Source organism: Poromitra crassiceps, assembly GCF_964638095.1.
Source record: "Poromitra crassiceps genome assembly, chromosome: 7".
NCBI lineage: Eukaryota > Metazoa > Chordata > Actinopteri > Beryciformes > Melamphaidae > Poromitra > Poromitra crassiceps.
This window is the reverse complement of record NC_139628.1, coordinates 35,272,687-35,296,257: the sequence shown is the minus strand read 5'-3', so window position 1 is coordinate 35,296,257 and position 23,571 is coordinate 35,272,687. Positions and strand designations below refer to the sequence as shown.

General features: G+C 44.9%; 1 protein-coding gene across 1 annotated transcript in view; it reads left to right on the top strand.

The window, feature by feature from the left end:
* LOC310779574 (phospholipid-transporting ATPase ABCA1) overlaps positions 1-23,571 on the top strand; it is a gene marked incomplete at both ends in the record, with an annotated part of 271,956 nt that overhangs the window by 212,497 nt on the left and 35,888 nt on the right. Inside the window, 8 exons of the mRNA XM_083640100.1 lie at positions 7,247-7,370; positions 9,727-9,856; positions 10,517-10,637; positions 14,606-14,668; positions 16,886-16,992; positions 18,480-18,621; positions 19,655-19,789; positions 22,597-22,760. Coding sequence (XP_083496226.1) covers positions 7,247-7,370; positions 9,727-9,856; positions 10,517-10,637; positions 14,606-14,668; positions 16,886-16,992; positions 18,480-18,621; positions 19,655-19,789; positions 22,597-22,760 — 986 coding nt within the window. The remainder of the gene's footprint in view (positions 1-7,246; positions 7,371-9,726; positions 9,857-10,516; positions 10,638-14,605; positions 14,669-16,885; positions 16,993-18,479; positions 18,622-19,654; positions 19,790-22,596; positions 22,761-23,571) is intronic.

Below are 23,571 nucleotides of genomic sequence, written 5' to 3'. Positions count from 1 at the left end.
CTCCTCCTCCATTTGTGACTTCTTGCATTTCAAATCCCCGTTTCATCGTTTTTTTACACTCCATCTGTGCAGCGATAATGGTTCAACAGAGTTATTCAAAAGCAAGGCTACAGGCTTCATTCTGTTCAGCGTTTTTGAGCACAGGGTGAATCTAGATCCCTTATGGGCATAGCACCATTTTTCCCAGAGAGAAAATAAAAAATAAAATAAAAAAAGGAAAAGGAGTAAAAAAGGAGTGAGAAGGTAGAGCTGCAGTGTAGAGACTCCATGGCCCAGTTTTGTCTGGAGAGCGATGGGAGCCTTCCTCCCCCTCAGGACTGTCCAGTTCCCCGTGGACTGCATCAATCCCAGCCTGCCTTGTATGCATGAAGCAGTGTCTAAGTCCTCCACCGTGTGCCACTCAGACTGAACCACAGGCACCTATAGATCTGCCAGGCTGGAGGAGCAGGCATGAAGGTCTGACCAGGCACTATAGCAGCACTGTGTGAACGCTCCAGCAGACAGGATGCTTTATGGCTATAAAATGCTTATAGTTTTGATACAGTGTATTCTTCATAACAGAAACCAGTGAAATGCAGTACAGTACTGTAGCACATACTGTATACAGGTATAGATGCAAACATGCTGAGGGAATCATTCAGGTTAGCGGGAGCTGAAGGCTAGTTTTCCCTCAGGGTTACAAGCCACCAGGCCCGGCTCCAGACCCAAATTACAGAGGGGGCCTGCCCCTAGCTTGGGGGGCCAAGCTACCCAAGGGGGGTCCAGGGGGATTCTCCCCCGGAAGAACATTCCGTACATTTTAAAGTAAAATTCGTCAACCTGGTGCATTTGAGAGCAAAATGCAGAGGCTAAATCTATGAAGGACTACACACATCTCTAATGTGTTGTGACTTTACAATAATTAGGCCTAAACAATTAATATTAAATGTATTTACACATTGTGCACAAATTGCATTCATTGTGACAAATTTACAATAGTTAATATCCAGCCAGAATCATTGCAAATGGATGTTCAAAGTAACAGTTAGCAATAGCATTCAGTTAATCAATGCCTAATGACAGCCAGATTCCGTTTTAAACTTTAAAACGGAAAAACGTTTTTATCAAAAAAAAATATATATATAATCAGTGTTTGGAGTAACTAGTTACTAAGTAACTAGTTACTGTAACTTAACTACTTTTTTCAGTAACTAGTAATCTAACTAATTACTTTTTCAAATTCAGTAACTCAGTTACAGTTACTAAAATAGTAACTGGGCTAGTTACTAGTTACTTTAGGACAGGAAAATAACGGACAACTTCAGAGGATTACCCAGTTTCTGATGCTCAGACCTAGTCCTAGTCCAGCTGCAGCCAGAGCCCCAGAGGCTAATGACCTTGATAGGCTATAAGCCTCCACAATAAGTGAATGCTCAATGCCACACTGTGGCACAGCAACACTAACATAATGTGTGCATTAATAAGACAATCAAAGCAGACTTTTAAAAGTAACGCAAAAGTTACTTTCCCTAGTAACTAATTACTTTGAAGTAACTGGTAACTTTAAAGTAATTAAATTACCTTATGAGAGAAGTAACTAGTAACTGTAACTAATTACCAATTTTCAGTAACTTTCCCAACACTGTATATAATGTATATATATTTTTTTAATTGGGGGGGGGGCAGTTTGGGGAATGGGGGGGCCCGGCCTGGTCAGGCCCCCCACCAACGCCGGGCCTGCAAGCCACTACAGTCTTTTTCCCAATCACTAGTCCTGTGGCAAGCATGGAGAGACAGTACACTACAAATTGAGCTTGTAAAATAAACACTCTCTTGAATTAGCTGACGGATGGCATTTCCATGCAAAAAAATCTAACTAAAACATTGGGAGCCATATTTTCCACGTATCTCTTCTCCCATTGTGATTCCCGGCGGTGCGGATAAAGGTGGCGCTGTGGGAATACGAACAAGCGGCGATATGGGTCAGACCTTGAAGATTGTACCCTCTTCACGACCGTTTGAAAATGATTTATGGGCATCTAGCGTGAAAGTTAGGAGGAAAATTGTCAAGCGTTTCATCATTCCCCCTAAGAGCCTCTTAGATCTCCTTGATGAACAGCCAGTCAAGAGAAGATGTGTTACCGGTATTTCATGTATTGATCCCAAATTAAGGGCTCCGTTTCTTCCCGTCCGACCCGAAGACAGACGGGCCTCATTCAGGCAAGCTCGTTACTTTTATTCATTTATTTGTATTTATTTGATTGTCTCTACCTCTGCACAGGCTTTGGGTTGAACTTCAAGAACAGCTCTTCCGTTTGATATGGGTTAGGGATGCACGATACACCGGCAATCATATCGGTATTGTTTGGCCGATGTTAGTCTTTAAAAATATATATATATCGGTATATATGTAAGGGATAATGTATACTGAGCCGGTGATTACTGTGGAAATAATGACCGACAGGTGAATGATTTAGCCCGACGCGCAGCGGAGGGCTTAATATTCACCTGAAGGTCATTATTTCCAGTAATCACCGGCTCAGTATACATTATCCCGCTTAGAACACAGCCTACAACTAAATCATTCAATAATCTGACAAAAATAATTATTCAAATAGATTTTTTAATAGCGTTTTCAACACAAAGCGGTTTCATTCGTAATTGGCACACAAGACACCACAGCTGCAACTGGTTGGCCTAATTAGTAGCGTCTGCGGACAAAATGCTCTTACCAACTGATTAATCCAGGTGTGGCAGAGCAGCGGTCGGTTGTCGAGAAATAATGACCGGTGAATATTGTTGATTGACCAATCAGAATCGAGTATTCGAGAGAGCCGTGTTCTAAATATCGGTATGACATGCAAAATAACAGCAATGTTATATCGGTTATCGATATCGGCTAAAATTTTCATATTGAGAGGAAACAATGCAGTAAATCTATGGGCTGTTCCATAAGTTTTGGAAATACATACGTGTTTAATAGTATGTAAAAAAAAATATTAGCATAGAAATGAGTTTTTATACAGATCGTGTCGACATCGGTAAATATTGGTTGTCGGCCATAACAGCAATGTTAATACAGGTTATTGTATCTGCCAACATTTTAATATTTTTCTCTAATATGAGTTTTTCAAGAGAGCAACGTTGGCCGAATTGTAATATGTATATGCCTGAATTAGCTCTGAGTTGTGATGGCACATCTGCGTATACCCTTAAGTCTTCAAGGAAGCCGGTAAATGCAGATGAAGGCAGTGATGAATTATCGTGGAATTCATTGCCGGACATCTGAAGGTTTGCTTTGACATCATGATCAATGAGGCCTTCTCATCACGCTCTCATATTAGCCTGAGAGAAACTAGGCCAGTGACGACCACCTACTCACAGGCAACGTTCATCGTCTCACGTATGCATGTTCTGGCTTTTGATTTGGAATATTACGCCTCGCTATAAAGAGAAAAGATTAACTTAGACACTATTGCCTTTGCCCTGGATGTGCCTGCATGAATTCATATGTGCAAATATTAGATCAACGTTAAAAGACTTGATCCTGCCTCATCTTTTGACAAGAACACTAATGTATTTAGAGAACATGACATGAATGTGGAGTGCTAACTATTGCATAGGCCACTGTGAAATCGCACCGATCAAGAAGGTTTGTATTTCCCCCCCCTCCCCACCCCCCCCGCTTCCCCTCCAACCCACCCACCCCCCCCCCCCCCCCCCCCCCCCCACACACACACACACACACACACACACACACACACACACACACGCGTTACGTAAATTTAGATGCTGAATGCACTCAACATAACAAACCGTTTTAGGACCACTAAATACTTATAATTTGTTTGAAAACAAAGCCAAGCTTGTTCACAAACTTTCAGGGCGATTTTCTGTGAATGCTGCTTTTAGGAGTGTGACCATTTTCAGATTTCCAATGTACGACGCGTAATTTCAAAGTTTACGATCTGCACTTTCATAGTCTCGCTTGCCAGACTAGCACTTTCATAATCTGTCAAATCTGGCCTACTTGTTACCAAAAACACCAGTTCCTGTCCCTTTTCTGACCAGACCTCCTCTTCCACGGAATATATAAGGAAGGAAGTGTGGATAAAGCAGCAGGAAAAGAAATGATGCCTAACTAAACTATAGGCATGCATTAAACATCTTTGACAGAAAACATCTTTGAAGGAGGCGTTTAGGTTTTTGTTCAGGCTGACAGCGTCATAAGGCCGATGCACTCATCCTCAGCTGCCAATTGAAAGCTCACTCAGTGAAACTAGTCAATCACAGAGCAATTACACGTATCCACGAATAGATTCCGCAACAAGAAGGGGGCGTCGTCTGTGAATCTTGCACACAGCTTTAAGAGAGATGATGCAACCCCCCGGCCCCCACTGCTGCCCCCGCCCCACCTGGTCTTTGCCCTGGGTCTACCAAAAAGGCCCCGTCTCACCTGGTCTTTGTCCTGGGTCTACCAAAAAAGCCCCGTCTTACCTGGTCTTTGTCCTGGGTCTACCAAAAAGGCCCCGTCTTACCTGGTCTTTGTCCTGGGTCTACCAAAAAGGCCCCGTCCCACCTGGTCTTTGCCCTGGGTCTACCAAAAAGGCCCCGTCCCACCTGGTCTTTGCCCTGGGTCTACCAAAAAGGCCCCGTCCCACCTGGTCTTTGTCCTGGGTCTACCAAAAAGGCCCTGTCCCACCTGGTCTTTGCCCTGGGTCTACCAAAAAGGCCCCGTCTCACCTGGTCTTTGCCCTGGGTCTACCAAAAAGGCCCCGTCTTACCTGGTCTTTGCCCTGGGTCTACCAAAAAGGCCCCGTCTCACCTGGTCTTTGCCCTGGGTCTACCAAAAAGGCCCTGTCCCACCTGGTCTTTGCCCTGGGTCTACCAAAAAGGCCCTGTCTCACCTGGTCTTTGTCCTGGGTCTACCAAAAAGGCCCCGTCCCACCTGGTCTTTGTCCTGGATCTACCAAAAAGCCCCTGTCCCACCTGGTCTTTGTCCTGGGTCTACCAAAAAGGCCCCGTCTCACCTGGTCTTTGTCCTGGGTCTGCCAAAAAGGCCCCGTCTCACCTGGTCTTTGCCCTGGGTCTACCAAAAAGGCCCCGTCTCACCTGGTCTTTGCCTTGGGTCTACCAAAAAGGCCCCGTCTCACCTGGTCTTTGTCCTAGGTCTACCAAAAAGGCCCCGTCTCACCTGGTCTTTGCCTTGGGTCTACCAAAAAGGCCCCGTCTCACCTGGTCTTTGCCTTGGGTCTACCAAAAAGGCCCCGTCCCACCTGGTCTTTGTCCTGGGTCTACCAAAAAGGCCCCGTCTCACCTGGTCTTTGCCCTGGGTCTACCAAAAAGGCCCCGTCCCACCTGGTCTTTGCCCTGGGTCTACCAAAAAGGCCCTGTCCCACCTGGTCTTTGTCCTGGGTCTACCAAAAAGGCCCCGTCTCACCTGGTCTTTGTCCTGGGTCTACCAAAAAGGCCCCGTCTCACCTGGTCTTTGCCCTGGGTCTACCAAAAAGGCCCTGTCCCACCTGGTCTTTGTCCTGGGTCTACCAAAAAGGCCCCGTCTCACCTGGTCTTTGTCCTGGGTCTACCAAAAAGGCCCCGTCCCACCTGGTCTTTGTCCTGGGTCTACCAAAAAGGCCCCGTCTCACCTGGTCTTTGTCCTGGGTCTACCAAAAAGGCCCCGTCCCACCTGGTCTTTGCCCTGGGTCTACCAAAAAGGCCCCGTCTCACCTGGTCTTTGCCCTGGGTCTACCAAAAAGGCCCCGTCCCACCTGGTCTTTGCCCTCGGTCTACTAAAAAGGAAATGATGAATTTATAATCTCTCTCCGTGTATGCAAGCTTTGAAGACTATGCTGCGATGAAGCAGTATTATGCATAATGCATGAACTTGCTTTTGAACGCTATGCCGAGCCAGAAGTGGCAATATTATCTCTCTATTCCTCTCTCTCTCTCTCTCTCTCTCTCTCATCCTCAGCACCAGAACAATCCTTTATGGGGCCCTAAGCAGAATTTGATTTGGGGACCCCCCATCGCCTTGGCACCGCCAATTACTATTGACTATTGTACTACTGTAAATCTAACACACCCATTATCAATGTTATTCATTGTTTTGCCATATCGCCCAAACCCTCAATAATGTAATGCAAACATACCTTTACCTTTCTGTTGTCTTCTTCTTGCTTTTCTGTGCTCCAGAAGGATGTGTCCTTTTTTTGCAACATTACTGTCTTTTTTGCTGCACATAAGCGCAGAGGAGAGGACTGGAACCTACAGTGTAACATTAGTGCTTGCACCAAAAGTGTGCATTTTGCATGTATGTGACAGCAGGTCTGACAGTGGGAATTGATTAAAGCAGTAGTATTAGCTAACCATTGACCTACCTCGTTAAATAAAGGTTAAATAAAAATAAATAAACCAGCCTGCACAGCACAACACATATTGTGTTTTTGTATGATTACCATTAACATAATATATCAAGAAAAAAGAAAAGAAAAATCAAGCACTCTTGGGGGCCCTAAGCACGCGGGGGCCCTAAGCAGCTGCTTAGTTTGCTTATGCCTAGGGCCGGCCCTGCTCATCCTTTCCTTGCTCCCTGCCCTCCTTCCTGCCTCCCTTCCTTCCTTCCTAGGAGAGAAAGAAGAGTGTAATCAGGAAATGGCCAGTTGAGATCAGACTTAGTTAAGTTATGACTGAAACTATAATGGTGTGGGTTTGAGTCTGTCTAAGAGTGTATTTGTAGGCATTGGCACTTTTTTTGCTCAACTAAATCCCTGTGTTCTCTGGGTGTTCTCCAACCTCCAGCGATGATTGCGAGGATCAACATCCGTTTACCTGAGCACAAATCCATCAATTTGTGTTCACATGTACAGTGTGTGTGCCCCCTCACAGATCACAAGCATCTTGCCCCCATGCCTGCCTCAATTTCCGTTCACGTGGGAGCGCCGCAAACACGCTCTCCCCGCCCCCTCGCTGCCGCCGGCCCTGCTGATTCAACAGATTTGTCCCTCCTCCGCAGGCTAACTCCCCCTTCAGGGTTGTCCCTCTGCAGGCTAACTCCCCCTTCAGGGCTCTGAGTGAAGTTGTTGTTGTTGTTTTGAAAGTGGTGGTGCATATGTTTGCTCTTGTTTGCTTCAAAGCTGTCATAAACCACTGATGTATTTCCGTGTGTGTGTGTGTGTGTGTGTGTGTGTGTGTGTGTGTGTGTGTGTGTGTGTGTGTCTGTGTGTCTGTGTGTCTGTCTGTCTGTGTGTGTGTGCGTTTCCCTCAATAGAATGTCTCCCGCATCAATGAGATAGTGAAGCAGGCGTTGCTGGTATTCCCACACTTCTGTCTGGGCCGAGGCCTCATTGACATGGCCAAGAACCAGGCGATGGCCACGCTCTTCAGCAGCTTTGGTAAGAGGCCAAAAGGCAATGAGTCTATAATATTAAGTTTTAAAATGTTGCTTTTGCTAATTGTTTTAATTGCTTTTCAATTAAATAATGGTGAAGTTTACCAATTCATCAATTTGTTGTGGACCCCCTGGAACTCCCTCAATTGGGCCCCTGGTGGTCCCCGGACCCCACGTTGAGAACCACTGATTTAAACCTTACAGAAAAACCACATGAACTTCACATGTGCAAAATCAATCGATCACCATCGATCACATGCGATCACAGGTGATTTCGCATATGTGCAATTTCACGTGTGATGATCACATGTGAAAACATGTTACATTTCACATGTGAAAACATGTGGAACACATGTGAAACATGTGCTTTGCCCATGGGAAGCGTGTGGTTTTGGAACATTTTCACATGCAAAATGTGTGAAACCCATGTAAATTCCCATGTGATTACATGTGAAAACTATGTGATTACATGTTAAACCCATGTTAGTCTCGCTTACCAGACTCTCCCCATGTTGTTTTGTGGAAAACATGTTGTTATACAACATCTTTTTCACATGTGAAAACGTTTCCAAAACCACACACTTCCCATGGGTTTTACATGTGTTCCACATGTTTTCATATGTGAAATTTAACACGTGTCCACATGTTCACCACATGTGTCCACATGTGGTGAAACATGCGGACACATGTGAACCTCATGTGTTTTCTTCTGTAAGGGAAGATATTACGTGAAACTGCATTGGAAGATTATCTCACTCCGTTGACAAGATTTATTTGACTTCTTTCACGGAAAACAAGGTTTTTGGCTCTGCAACAGAGAGCAACAATCCTTGGTATACGACATCATTTTGAAATGGTACTTTCATACTTATTATTCTAACAATCAAAACAGAATATAAACACAACGGATGACACACTTTAGACAGCACTCGGATGGACAGTAATGACCTGTAACTCATATGACCTTTTCATTGACCGTTGGTGTCGACTGCAGTATGAATGTGCTGTAGTGCAGTGTTATAAATGCAATACAACTGTAACTCCTGGTGGTATTATGCTCTTAAACCTCAGCCCCTTCCTTTAAAGTGACACTACGCTATGTTATTATAATATAGCAGCTTTTAGTCCCTCCGGGGAGCGAAATATTTGACCGGTAATGCGACTCCCACAGCAATACGTGCTGTGTTAAATTGAGAAAGGAGAGTGAGAAGAGGTGAACAGGGAAGTGGGCGATCAAGCGTCAAGGAGGAGACACAGGAAGAAAGAAGAGAGAGAGAGAGAGAGAGGATTCTTATCTGTGGAGAGATGGAGCAGGAAATAGCAGAATCATTTGCGCTGGTGGCGGAGGGCAGGAAGAGAAAAACAATCTCAAGTTAAAAGGGGCTAGTCTGTGGAGAGGGGCTATTTACCAGAGAATGAGACTGAAAGTGCTTTCGTTTTTCACCAGCCGTCTCCTCGCGCTGCCCCCTTAAGGCTGGAGGGGATGTTGTGGCTGAGAGAAGGGAGGAGAGAGAGAGAGAGAGAGAGAAAGAGAGAGAGAGAAAGAGAGGGAGAGAAAGCGAGAGAGCGGATTTGAAAGAGAGGGCAGAGTTGAAAATGATTACAGCGAGGGGCTGTCACAGTTTTACTTACATGTTCATTAAAAAAATAAAAAATAAAAAAGGCTTCAACTTGAAAAGTATCCTGGATGTCAGCTATTTCTTCAGATGACGAAGGCGACAGTGGGGCTAAGTAGCTATTTCAACCGAGGGCTTGCACAAAAGAATCTGTCATTCATAAAAAGAAGAAGAATGACTCGTGATTTTGAGCATTCTACTGACTTTTCATAAAGATATTTTTGGCTGTCCTTGAACGAATGGGGGACATTCGGTGGTCCTTTCATTGTCCTCTGAGCTCATACTGTACATGGGGTTTGGACATTAACATTGACATCATCACACTTAAGTAATAACTTCTCTTCTCTTCTCTTTATGAAGAATTGTGTGCATTGATTTATGTATTCATATTTGTTTTACTGCGAAAAATCTTCATCCTAAAAAGACATTTTAGTCTAATATTGAGTCCTAAAATTGTCATTTTCTTGTGGGGGAAGAAATATGCCAATAGAGAGATAGATGATATAATTCCACTTGTTTCCAATGCAAATCAACTTGTTTCAAGAATGTTTCTGAATAACATATACAAATAATTTTGATTTTCTTCAACATATTGGCACTGATTTCTAGACTTATCTCACGTCATTGGGAGACTTTCTTCTCTTGGTTTAAGAAAAATGAATATTGAATATGAGACTAACTGACTTGCTTTTTGGCAGTGTTTATTATTATTCTCTCTTTGCTTCTTCCCCCCCTCCTCACCAGGAGAAGACCGCTTCAAGGACCCGCTCAGCTGGGAGATGGTGGGGAAAAACCTTTGTGCCATGTCCATCCAGGGAGCTGTCATGTTCACGATCACAATCCTCATCCAGTATAAGTTCTTCTGCAAGCCCAGGTAGAGACAGCTGTCAACTCTTACTTCATTCCTTCAACACGGCTTACAGGCCTGTTCTTGGTGTTTTTCCCACATGGACGTAAATCAGGCCCAAGACTGAGAAAGTTAAGAACCCCATGATTGCTGAATATCTATCATTTCTCATTTCTAATGTCTATACATCCAGCCATTAATTCACCCATTAATCTCCCTTTTCCCTCTTCTATATTTTACCTTTTTACCTTTATTTCCTTGTCCCTTATGTCATTCTTGCTCATCCATCCTCAGCTTCCATTATTTTTGCTCTTAATTTCCTTCAGGTTTACAGTGAAAGCTACATATTTCCAAATAGTACGTGTCCCAGTGAGATAAGCCAATATTTCCTACTTTTCCTCATTACACCAGTAATGAATATTCATTATACACACAACAGCTGTTGCAGCGTAACTTTGTTAGGCAAATACCACCCAATTCTCTTGAAGCCCCCAATGTTTACTTAGTCAGACAGTGAGGTTGTCACGGCAACTAAGCTGTGTGGCTCGTGCCCGCCGCTTGTGAAAATGGCAGAGATTGTTTGAGCGGGCCGAGGCGACGACCCAGCTCATTTAGTCACGCGGGCGCGCGTTAACGTTAATGAACGGTGTGGTGCCAATAACTGCGCTTATTGCCTCTCTCTCCCAGGCTCATTTCAGGAAAGTCATTATCCGAGGGGGAAGAGGATATTGACGTGGCTCGCGAGCGTCAGCGAGTACATCAAGGCCACGCCCACAATGACCTCCTGCGGATCTGCGACCTCACTAAGGTACAGCGCGGGTGGGGGGCGGCCACCCGCTAAAATGTTACTTTGATTGCATTGAATCGCGGACTATCCTGATTTATGTGCTTTTCTCACTTCGTTGTTCAGCCATTTCTTTGAATCTGCTGGCAGCTTGATTGCTTTCTCTCTTGTTATTCCCCATTCCATTTTCTAAAATGTCCAATTAACAAGAAGAGGGGGGATTAATACCTGATTGCAACAAGGGGAATAACATCCATTTGTGTCTCCTCCTGCATTTAGCCCTTTGATTATGCCATGGTTTTATGCCACTGCTGCATTACACCCCTTCCTCACAAACAGCAAATCAATGGCTGATTAAGGACAACCGACTTGTGCACTCAAAGAGCTGAAATGCACCCAAACATCTCCCCACGGCAAGCCACACTTCACTAATCAAACATCTCCCACACAACAAGCCAGACTTCACTAATCAGTGAGCGTCGCATTAATTCTGCACCACTGGAAACTTTTGACTTCCCTGTCCTCACTTGTAAAATGATACAAATAAAATGGACGTCTATCTGGCGCGTGTTGGAGGAGGGGGGGAGGGGGGGGGGGGTATTCTGTTTCCAAGTTGGCCCGTTGCCAGCTATTTCCCCCTGCCGTCGCATTCCTCGTATGCTTTTCAGTGCGTGGGTCAAATGAGAAAGACAGGCAGGTAATCTGCGGCTGCAAACACAGACACGGACATGAGAAATCCAAGAAGATTGGGTTCTTTAGGGGTATAAAGGTCCGCGCCGCCGCCGCCGCGCGGCTCCGGCAGAGCCCCTCCGCGCGGGAGGTGAAGCCCGAGCGTGCCGCGCCTCATCACCGCCCAGATTAACACTTCATCCGTCAGCAGATGTTCCTCCCCCGGCGGGGGCTCTCTGTGGCAGGAAGTGGCGCCACGGCAGCCTGTTCCGCAGCTCCGACGCAGACATCTGGAGCATCTTACGTCCCCACCACCACCACCCGTCCTCAGTCCTCTGCTCCCACCCCACCCTGCCCTGTCTTCCCCGCTCGCCGCACAGCGTGCTTCGTCGTTCACTCCTCGCGCACACGCACCGGGCTGATTAATGAGCGGGTGCTGAATAAAACAGCCAGATGGATAATGGATTAGGAAAGGTGAAATGATGTGGAGAAGCTGCTGGATTGATCCCTTGTAGCTCTCTCCACTAGAGCTAAGATGTATTTTTTAATGAGCTATATAGAACTGTAGAGTTAAATTTTTTAAAAAGTGCTTCAACTCTTACACACAGACAAGGTGAAATATAACACCTTAGACTTGGTCGAGTTCTTGTGGCGCTGACAAGCAGCTCAGCTAAGTGTTCGTAAATACCTTCGTAGGTCGACAGTATTTATCTGTGAAGAGGAGACACACCAGGTAAAAACAGCGGTGCCCTCATTGACTCCCACCACAGCTGTGCCCCATCCGGTCGGGGTACAGATAACAAATTGATCAATGAGCGGCCACCACCGGCTCCATCATCAATCTGAGCGTACCTCCGAAGCGATCGACAGGCCATCAATCATGTGTCAGATCCCCGCTCCTCCCCTTCCTCCTCGATCCGCCCAGGAGCGCTTCGCCGGGCGCCTCCACCTGCTAGCCTGTGCTTAGCCGCTGCGTTAGCGACGGCGGGCGCAATCGATGGAGGCCGTAATGGCGGTGCGTCCGTCCGTTTGCATTTTCAGTGCCCGATGCTGTCAGTTCTAACCTTCCAATCACTCACTGAATCGACAACAGAGAAAGTTTTATGGGCGGGCGCCCGTGACAGCTGTTTGAATCTAGCTGACCAATGAGCGATGAGTGCGCAGCTCGCTGTCTGCAGATTACATGTTTGGCCACACAGCGCTATATGAAATATATAGTGTGCTCGTTTCATAACATGTCCTCTGGCTTTTATATAAATAGCTGTCTCTAGCTTGAACAACATACTGTGCGGTACATTCACAAGGGACTTGTGTAAGTCTCCCCGAAATACTTAATAAATAAATATTTCCCAAACAAAAACAAAAATGAGGTCAGCAGTATCTGTTATGACACAGATTTATGTTTATGATTGGTTGATGACATTGGCTCACACACTCATATGCAACGTTTTCTGCTCTGTTTTTTGCAGAGATTATATTTCTGCCTATCTTTTCTTTCTTCCTTTCTTTTGTCCTTCCTCCCTGTATTTATTTTTGTACCTAGTTCTTTCTTCCTGTATTTCTGTATTCATTTATTTATCTTATGTACTTCTTTGTCTCTGTATTTATTTATTTATTTGTTTGTTTGTATGTTGTTTTTATTGTTGTTTTTTCATTCTTTTTTACCTAGCCTCAGGCCCTTACCAATATAAACCAAAGCCCATTTGGTACCTTAGCATAGCACCTTACAGTACTGCGAGGGATGCTATTGGCTGGCCCAGCTGGGGATCGATCCTCCAAACCAATCAGTATTAACACTCTACCCACTGAGCTATACAGCTCTCAGTCTACCACCCTGGGCTTTTGATTCTCCGACTTCGGGTCTGTATAGTGTGAATGTTACTCTTGATATACACAGCTAACCACCATCACATTCACTCAACTGTCTCATCTGAGTCAAAGTCGCCCTGCTTGCTTATCATGACAGCTGCTATGGTGCTCAAGTCAGGAGGGAGTTCTTCTTTAATTGCCTTCCTCCTTACATGTATCAGACGTGCTTTGATGTGCTGTTAGCATTTCACGCTATCAGTAATAAAAAAGTAGTATACTTCAGCTTGATAAGTACTGAGCAGCACTGCCACCAAATCACGCTCCCTGCAGCCCCTGCAACAAACACTTTTGGTGTGCCAACTGTGTAATTATGAATGCAGTGTCATTGTTTGCGAGGCTTGAAGTACTGTAGCATTGCTAATTTCACATTTGCCAGGAAGCGTTCAGAATTCGACTGAGACTGCTAACTTCCAGGGGAGTGTGAAAATCACATCACTCGGCAGATGTTCTGTCACCCTCCTTTATGGAATGTGACAGAGAAACTAGCCCAATAAATTGTTGAAGTATTACTAAACTCAACTGAATCAAGCTAAATAGAAAGCAGTGTTTCTCAACCACCGGGCTAACGGCCCACTGGCGGGCCTCAGAGCGCCATCTAGTGGGCCGCGGGGGGGACCTCTCGCATCAAAATATCAGAATGATAGCCTATCATTTATTTGGGAAGGCGGTCCTCGGCGGGAATGTTTTAACAATCAGAAGTGGTCCTTGAATGACAAAAGGTTGGGCTCCCCCTGATATAAAGCATTTAGCCAAATGTTCCTGAGACCTGCCATCGATCTCATAGAAGTTCAGCAATCAATTACTTCACAAACACGGATGACTCATCTATCTGCAATTTGCATCATTAACTTGAGCAATTGTGTGTAGATTGCGCCTCACTTAATCATATCATGTGATGTGACTTACTTTCATGTCTGCAGTCATATTTTGAGATGCAGTCTATTTTTCTTCTCATTTCGGGTTGTGGATTCTATAAATATTGTTCCTACTTTAGCAATGGCAATTTCCCATCATAATGGCATTGCAATGTTTCATTCGCACACACTCTCCGATAGAGACACAGGTCAAAAATACTAACGTGCCCATCTCCTTTTTCTCCCTCCTATGCAAGTATCTCCCATTCCTTTCGCCTCGTCCCATCTGCCTCTCCTGAAATGTTGGAAACGATCCCTCCCTGTTCAAATCTGTTTCCCCTCCTTCTCGCTCGCTCTCTCTCGCTCTCCCTCTCTTTCTCCACCTGCTCCTTCTATCTCACCTCTTCCCTGCTGCTCTGGTATCACTCCATATTTTCTCATGCCATCCTTCCTGCTATCTTTCTCACTGTCTGCTCCTCCACCCCTCCCTTACTCTTGCGTGCCATCTCTCTCTCTCTCTCTCGTTCTCTCTCTCGCTCTGTGTGTGTCTATCACTGGCTGGCTGGCTGGTTGATTAATTTCATTGTCTGCCTGCTGCAGGTTTACCCAGGGAAGAAGAGCCCTGCTGTGGACAGGGTGTGTGTGGGCATACCTGCCGCAGAGGTGAGCCAAAAATGCTGCAGAAACACAGAGACACTCCGGTCCTTTTCAAACCTATAGTCCATTTGCTTTGGTCCGGGTCGTTGTTGCGTTTCCAAATTTCAAGCAAATCGTAATTCATCAACAGTCGTGTTGGGAGAAGCTTAAGTACCGGCATAACCAATCATTTAAACCATGTTTGTCCCGTGATGCACAGCGCCTCTTGTAGTTGAGCTGGATCACAGTCGGATCACGTTCTCACTCCAAACGAACAGCTCCAGGATTGGCATGTAAACTGAGACCACCATCAACATCAACAGGGTGTCAGTGCAATTATTTTGGTCCACACCTGAGCAATTGCTATGTTCTCATTAGCCCAAACAAACTGAACTAAGAAGGAACCCGCTAGCTGCAGGGATCGTATTCACTTTTCGCACTGATCATCCCGTCTGGAACTGCATCATATGTCACTTTAAAGCCACTTTTTGATTAGTGAGTGAGTGTGATTATGTCTTTCTGTATTTTCAGTCTTCTGACTATTGATGTGACCGCTACTTAGACTATAAGTCAAATTCTGCATACCGTGTAATGTGATAACCTACCGTGGCAATAAAAGCAATTCTGATTCTGATCCTCTTCCAAAAAGCTGTGGTGCAGTTTGTTAGGAGTGAGAATGTCATTCTAACCAACTACAGAAAACTGACCCCTAAAAAAGTGCAGTTTTCTGGGTGTACGGGGACGGGGTGGTGACAGATGTTGACAACTAATTGTGAGATATTTCTTTGTGTGGTTTTATCTGCTATGAACACCGGAGATCAATTATGGCAAAGAATGCAGACAAGTCCATTATGCTAAGCTAAATTTATAGGAACTGGAATTGGATTTGTTTTGACCCCTTCCACTGCCAAAATCTAACCTCGCGGGATGATATTTTTTGCCAAAGTCAACTTCTCCACTGATTCGGACTGAAGGAAAAATAATGATCGCAACCTAACTGAACTAGGTGTCTATCACCCTTACACATAATAGTACACGCACACACACACTGCACAGAAAATAAATCTGCGTTGTTCATTCTGATGATTACATTGGCATAATTGTGTGTAATCAATGGTCATTGTTCACTAGCAGGCAGCATTTGTTAGCGACCCACTTCACATAGATCCATTATGTCACACAATCAATCGTGTCACACAATCAATCATGTTACACATAATCTACTTGAACACGCACACGCACACGATGCCACTGGGTACTTTCATTTAAGCATGATCTCAAATGCTGACAGGTTACCTACGCCCGGTAGGCTGCCCGCGCCGCGCCGCGGGGTCCGCCCTGCCGCTGTTTACTCCAATCCCCAATGTAAATGCCAGCGGAATAATGTGCTTCACAGGGCCCCACTGATCACACGCTGCATTTTCATGTATTATTTACGTCAAGCTTAGCCGTCTTCTGTGCATTCACCACGCCGGGTCACAAACAAGCAGCGCGCGATCAATAAATGACAGAAATGAAATATTTATGCTGGAGCCGGAGAGCCGAGGGCAGGTCACCTGACCGCACGGCTCCACGGAGAGGCAACTTCCTGCTGTGCGTGCCCTCGAGGAGGAAGTGGAGAAATCAACCCCATCGGAGAGAGGGAGGGAGAGAGAGAGAGAGAGAGAGAGAGAGGGGGGGGGGGGGGAGGAACGAAGGAGAAGAGAGCTTGATGTTTGTTGTAATCAGTAATTCTTCGAGGCAGAAAGAAATGCGGTTGGAAATGGTCTCTTGTTTGTTATGCGGCACATGTGTGGGCCTGTTTGTGTGCACGATGTGCGTACCTTGTTGATTTAGTGTCTGTTGTTATGTTTGCGTATGGAAGTGTCTGTCAATTTGTCGTCGTTGTAGGTGTTGACATCCTTGGCAAAACATTGATTCAGTCACACAGAATCCATACATCCTATGCTAGTATGAACAGTGAGCCAGTTCAATTATATGCAGTATACAAATATGTATACTCTCTGCAGATAAACGGTATCATTATGGTTTAATGGGTGCCATTTATTAAAAAAATAATAATAATACACTTTTATAATCAGGAATGCCATTATGCACAGTAAAGCGCCATGGTCCCCTCAATAACATCAGTGTCTGTCTTTGGAGGGGGGGGGGAGGCTTGTATTTATATAGCTTGTATAAGGCTTGTATTTATATAGCTTGCCAAATATGCTTTCCTGACGATTTCCCTGTTGTCTCCACTAGTGCTTCGGCTTGCTCGGAATCAACGGCGCTGGGAAAACCACCACCTTCAAGATGCTGACAGGAGACATCCCAGTCTCCGGTGGAGAGGCCTTCCTAAATGGCTACAGGTGAGGCGCTAACTCCCGCTAGCGCACCGAGCCACTCATCATAATTAGCCACCCAAGATGGCTGCTCAGATGGGGATTGAGCCGAGGGATTTTCCCAGCAACTCTTGTACTCTCTGTAACATGGCTTTCTATTTATTCCTCCATCCCTCACACACGCTTTGTTCCTCTTGGTTTCTCTTGGCCATGTTTTCCCCGCGCCTCACTCTGCCTTCTTTGCCTTCTCGGCTGTGCTGCTTCTTCTCACGTCCCCTCACTCCCATTATGTTCAGGAATTCTAACAAATTCTGCATTCTCTTTCTTCCCACCTCTCGCACCCGCGTCTCGCACATATTTCATTCCTTTTCACATTCTCGCCCCGCACCTTGCTCTCTCTTACCCTGCCTCACACCACCACCAGTCGTTAAAAAAGCCTACCCTGACAACGGGCAATATGAGATTTGATCACTTGAGTGCAGGAAGTCTTGTTCTTGCTTATTTTTTAGGAAACAAATAACACTGCTCATTTGTCTGCATCTCTAAGGAAGCAAAGCCAAGCCACCGGGGCTGATGCTTGCTCAGTGAGACCTGCTGTTGGTTTTGCATCACAGTTGTTTGCTACAGTTATTCATTTATACATCTGGTAATTGACTTTGTGTTGAACAAAGAGAGGGAGCAGAATGGAGCAAGGCCTAACAAGCAGTGCTAATGTTGATTAATGTGGCTAACAGAAACCCCCCCCCCCCCCTGAAAAAAGAAATCCCCTAGACCTTTAGGGGAAGGCAATAGCGAAAAGGGAGAAAACCAGATGCGAATCCGCCCACTCTTCTGTTTGCAGCTCATTACGTTTGCTGTGCGATGGCGGGAGGGGTGATCGGCGCTGAACAGATGAAACGTTATCTCTTAAATATAAGTTTGCGCTCCCTTTATCATTTTCCTTCCCGTTTGTGATTTTTGATACAAAGAGCTGTCGTCCATACCTGCATTCGAGTTGCTGTGAAGGAACATTAACCCCCTTCTCTGATGACCGCAGAGAATATTTTTTGATATGAAAGATTAGTCACTCTGAGTGAAGGTGACATACTGTACAATGATAGGCCCAATGGTATCAGGGAGAATAGGTCATTTCTCAGGCAGATAGTTGAACTGAACTGCTGTGCTGTTCTACATTAGTTAGTTAGTTACTTAGTTTGAATGAGTTTTAAAGACAATCTTGCTAAGACATGATATTCTTATTCATATAAAGGAATTTTACATTTTAAATTCAGCTTTCCCAATAAACCAATGTTATTCTTCGCTCTCTTTGAAATACAATAGACAACTCAAATGCGGCGTATTGGCCTTCTAACAAACTGATTTCATTGCATATTTGACATCGTACTCTCATAATCTGCATAGATCCATTGTTCAAATATGAATGAATGACATCTCTTGTACATCCCCTAAACTGCTCTCTCTCTCTCTCTCTCTCTCTCTCTCTCTCTCTCTCTCTCTCTCTCTCTCTCTCGCAGTATCCGGACAGAGATGCGGGACGTGCATCAGAACCTGGGCTACTGTCCTCAGTTTGACGCCATCAACGACCTGCTGACCGGGCGAGAACACCTGGAGTTCTACGCCAGGCTACGAGGGGTACCAGAAAAGGAGGTCGCCATGGTAACCGCTACATCCTGTCCCACTCCTTGTCTCATCCTTTGAATTTTCTCACCTGTTCTGCATCGCTGCCGCGGTTCAGACCTCGGTTGAGTTGTTAAGCGCCACAGGAAGAACACAAACAGAAGAGCTCTCGTAATTGGAATATCTGCTAAAGATGAGGGGGAAAAAACAAGTCCAAATGTTCTACTTCTTCTGTGGCTGACAAGAAAGGACTATTTGCTTTCAAAAGTTTTTCTTCTGTCACAATAGAATTTGCATGTAGGGCAAACCCGAAGCTCATCTCGAAAGCGATAGATCTCGATGGGAGAAGCCATATATAATGAATAATGACCGTTGGTAGAAAGGCACGCAGCGTCTGTGGGGTACGGCTAGGGCTACATTATTCACCGTGCCCAGTGGTGTGGTCGGGCCCTGTGCGGCCTCCCGGCACTGCTCCCGCACCGCCCCATCAGCACCAGCAAGATCAAAAGAAAACCAGGCTGGCTTTGATCTCTTAGCTGCCGCGCCCCGGGGGACCCAATTCTGCGCCGCTAGCGTCACTCCATTGCGCTGTGGCCCATTACGATGTGCTTTTTTCCCGCCGGCCGTCCTCGCTCCAAACCGAGCCCCGGTGCTATTTTTGCATGATCAGTATGCAAACACGTCTGAATGTATGTGCGAGGAATGTAAACGGCGGACCTCTATGCGCTTTGACACCCCAAACATGACCTTTGAGAATTGCTGGCGTCATTCACTTTGGAGACGCTCCTGCTGCTGGCCCGTGTTTTTTTTTTTCGGAGAGGCTCTTGAAATAGCATTGAGACCAGTGATGCACCGCGGCTGCCTGGGATGAAGGTCTTACAGTGATGCCAGCTGTCAAGCCGCGTCCTTGAAAACCACAGAGCTCGAATACAATAGTTGTATGGGGATTCTGGCCCAAGTGTCATCCATCATCGTGAAAAGACGAGTCGGGCGGTACAGGGTGATGCCAGCGTTCTTCTCGACACCATAATGGGTCAGGTTAGGACGTTTTTTTTCTGTCTCTCTTTCAAAGGTGGCTGAGTGGGGGATCCACAAGTTGGGCTTGGTGAAATATTCCAACAAGACGGCAGGCACCTACAGCGGCGGGAACAGGCGCAAACTGTCTACAGCGATGGCCCTGATTGGCTGTCCTCCTGTGATCTTCCTGGTGAGACGCAACTTTTTTTTGGAAAGTTTTAGATGGAGAAAATGTAATACTTTGCACTATTATTATTGATACCGTAGCTTCCCGGGGGTTTATTGTAATAGCAATGCAGCAGACTTTGTCGAGTAACAAATATTCGTCATTATTTGAGAGAATTTTCACTGACAAGTGTTTCTTAGATCTGTGAAGAACCTTTGGATTACATTGTGCCTCTGTCATCTTTTCTTTTTGCAATCACAAAGACTTGTTAGAAAATGATTGCCTGGGGTCCAGACCTCTGAATCCGCCCACTCCACTGAGTTGACTGGTTCTGGTCTGGCATCGTGACATGCAACAGCGGTTTCTCATGTTGAAAAACCCCGGCTGACATGAGCCAATCAGCGCCATGGGCGGGACTAACGCCGTTGTTAAGTTCAGCGGCTCTGGTTAAGCTGTTGTCAAGCGTTGCCGAGCTGTGCGCAGAACAAAGGAGGAGCAATAACAACAATGGCCACCGCTATACAGTAGACAAGATAGACTTGATTAACAAATTCATTTGACATAGATGACGTGTCTTCTCAATCTCGCCCGACATTGTACTTTGTCTTCACTTCACTCCGTGTGCGGATACGTTGGTCTCTAGTGATTGGTTAGGGAAGATCAAATCACGGAGGTGATGGCGGCGATGTCAGACTGAAGAAGGAAACGGAGTCTAACGAGTTGACAATTCAGTCCGATATCAGGCAAAGAAAATTACAGAGTGCAGGCATTTTAGTAATGTATGCCTCAAAAAATCAGGAGGTTAAAAAAAAAAGATATATATATATATATATATATATATATATAGCAAATCCTTGCTGAATTTCCCAAGGGATTCCAAGTCATTTGCTTGTAGATGAGAAGGATGTGTTTTTTAGGGGTCACTCACTGGTCATACTTTAATTCATTTCCCCTCCAGATAGAAACCAATTTCTTGTGAGAAACTTTAAGCACACAGCCACTGTGTTTGCAGGCATTAAAGCCTTTATTTATCAGGTCTTAAGACTGAGGGCAAAAGTCTGCAGAGGCACTAAGCTAAGCATTTTCTCACTGATGGAAGATTAATGAAGGCATGACTCAGAATTCATTGCATCACATGCTTTCAATAGAGCGGCTTTCATATGTATTCAGAAGTCATGGTCGTGTTATTAGCAGGGGACAAACTATGGGCACCTTAAATCAAGCTAGTACTGCTTATATCTGTGTTATATAGCCACGAGGAATTATCTTTAATATAATCATTTCACTAATAACTTGCTCTGCCCTAGCTGCAAAGAATGTATAATAATTAAAATGCATAATGGTGTTATACAGTGTAAAAAAAGAAAAGAGGCTGAATTCTGAAATGATAATTATTCCTTACTATTACAAAATACCTTCAAACAATCACTTAAGAAACATATGATTACTTGTTGGGTTACACAGAAACATGAATGTAATATAATGAATGTCAAACATTTATTTTGATGTACAGTATGTGCACACAAACACCTCTTCACATAAGTGTAGGTTGAAATACACAGCTTCAGATAACATTACGGTTTGACAAATGGCAGTCTGTAAACTGTAATAAAGTGATAAGTTAATTCCCTTTTCCATAGTTTATAAGCAAAGTAATCCAGTGGAGTATGTTTCTAATATCAATGTTAGGCGTGTAATGATGAGTGATCTATAACACATTTTATATGGAGAACAATCCAATCCTTTCGGTTTACTGACTCGTGGCATACGATAGGCTGCAGAACAGCACTATTCCAAAAACTCTCTAGGGACTGCAGATGAAAACTAGCCTTCTAGACTAATTCTGGCATATTTCTTTTAATGTGCATTGTCCCTGTTAAAAAAAATAAAATCTACAGTACTTTGAGGGAGTGGGGTAGTGTGTTGTCAGTGTCAGTTATACTCGTGCTTGGCGGCCTTGAGGCGGTGCCACATACAGTAGGCTTTGCAGTTTGCACCGGGCCTGGTGATGGAAATAACCCATGGGATTTGTAGGATTCTGCTAGTGGGAGAACCGGGCCTGGGACTAAACCAGGTAATAGACTGAGTCCTGCCACTCTCTAATCGTTCATGGACAGACTCGCCCTGTGATTGGGGGGGGGGGGGGTGCAAGTCACTGAGACTGCTTGTGTGTGTGTGTGTGTGTGCGTGTGTGTGCGCGTGCGCGTGCGTGTGTGTTATGGATTGGAGGGTGCTTTAGTGAGTGTGCTTATACATTATGTCTGCATACAGTATTTGGTGTGCGAGGGCTCTATATTTTGGGTAAACATGCATTTGAGAATGTGTGTGTGTGTCTATGAGTAATCCTCTGATTTCATTTGACCTGCTCTGAAAGTCTATTGCACCCATGGTCCATCTCTCTCTCTCTTCCCTCTCTCTCGCGGAATATCAATATAGGTTAGGTTAGGTTATTTTTTATTGTCCACGCGTGGAGGAAATTCATCCTCTGCATTTGACCCATCCTCTACTAGGAACCTTCGTAGAACTACAGTAGGAGCAGTGGGCAGCTGCAGTATTGTACTTACAAATATTTGACCATACAGACATGTAAATGTAAACTACAGCAAAACTGGGAAAATCAGTATCAGATATATAAATATTAATAATACTTTTACCAATTAATTTATTCTTAAATTAAACTATAATCACTGCAGAATGAGGCAGAATATTTTAATGCAAGATTAAATGACTTTTAAGATCCTATGCCAATCTATATTTAGCTGTTAAATGATATGTTGAGATGAAACCGAATAGATTAGAAGATGCTGACATGAGGGTGGCTCTGATTGCAGGATGAGCCGACCACCGGGATGGACCCCAAAGCGCGGCGCTTCCTCTGGGACTGCATCCTGAGTGTCATCAAAGAGGGACGCTCTGTCATTCTGACATCACACAGGTCAGACTGCATCCTGAGTGTCATCAGAGAGGGACGCTCTGTCATTCTGACATCACACAGGTCAAACACTGGCTCATCATCGCTCTTTACTTAGCGGTGATTTTATTTGCGGCACGCACACCGCTCCAGGCAACAGAATTATCCATCGATTGCGTGTGAATGATCAAGAACATTTTATTATTGATTACATTTCAGCTTTAGTTGAGAGGCATTGTTTCTTGAGTGACAGTTCATATTGGCTGCTATATAGCTTTCATGAAACATGAAAGATATATAGCAGCATATTGACTCAAGTTCTTTTTCCCCCCACAATGAAAAAGAGATACCGTGTCAGTATCAGTGTGCTGGAGTCTTTTCATTATCCAAGCTTATGCAAACGCTCCGACTTCCTGGAGCAAAACTTACTTCGCCCAACTTTCTCTTTTTATGTTGGCCAATTTTTGACACGGTTTGTAGTCAGAGGAAAACGGAACGGGGGATGTTTTAGTTTGAACTTAAAACTTGATGGCCCGAGTCGATGTGCAACATTTCCCAATTCACACGCATATTCATTTCCCATTTTCCAAATTGCCGGGGTTTTCAGATCAGCTGGGCTCACGGCAGTGGGTGTGAATAATCAGTGTTTGGGTGTGAATAATCAGCGTTGCCGTTTCACTTGGCATATATTATCCTCATTGCATGTGTTCCCTTCACGGAGAAATAAAAGGCATTTGTTGTTGTTATCCTAGGCGGGTGTTGGCCGAGCTGCTTCATAGCACGAGCAGGTGGTTGTGTTTTGTCAAGTGGCAGATTCGCCAGGTTTTACAAAGTCGTAATCCTAATTGCACCATTCCTCAGAAAGGCTTCACAGGCTTCGCCTCAGCTACACAAT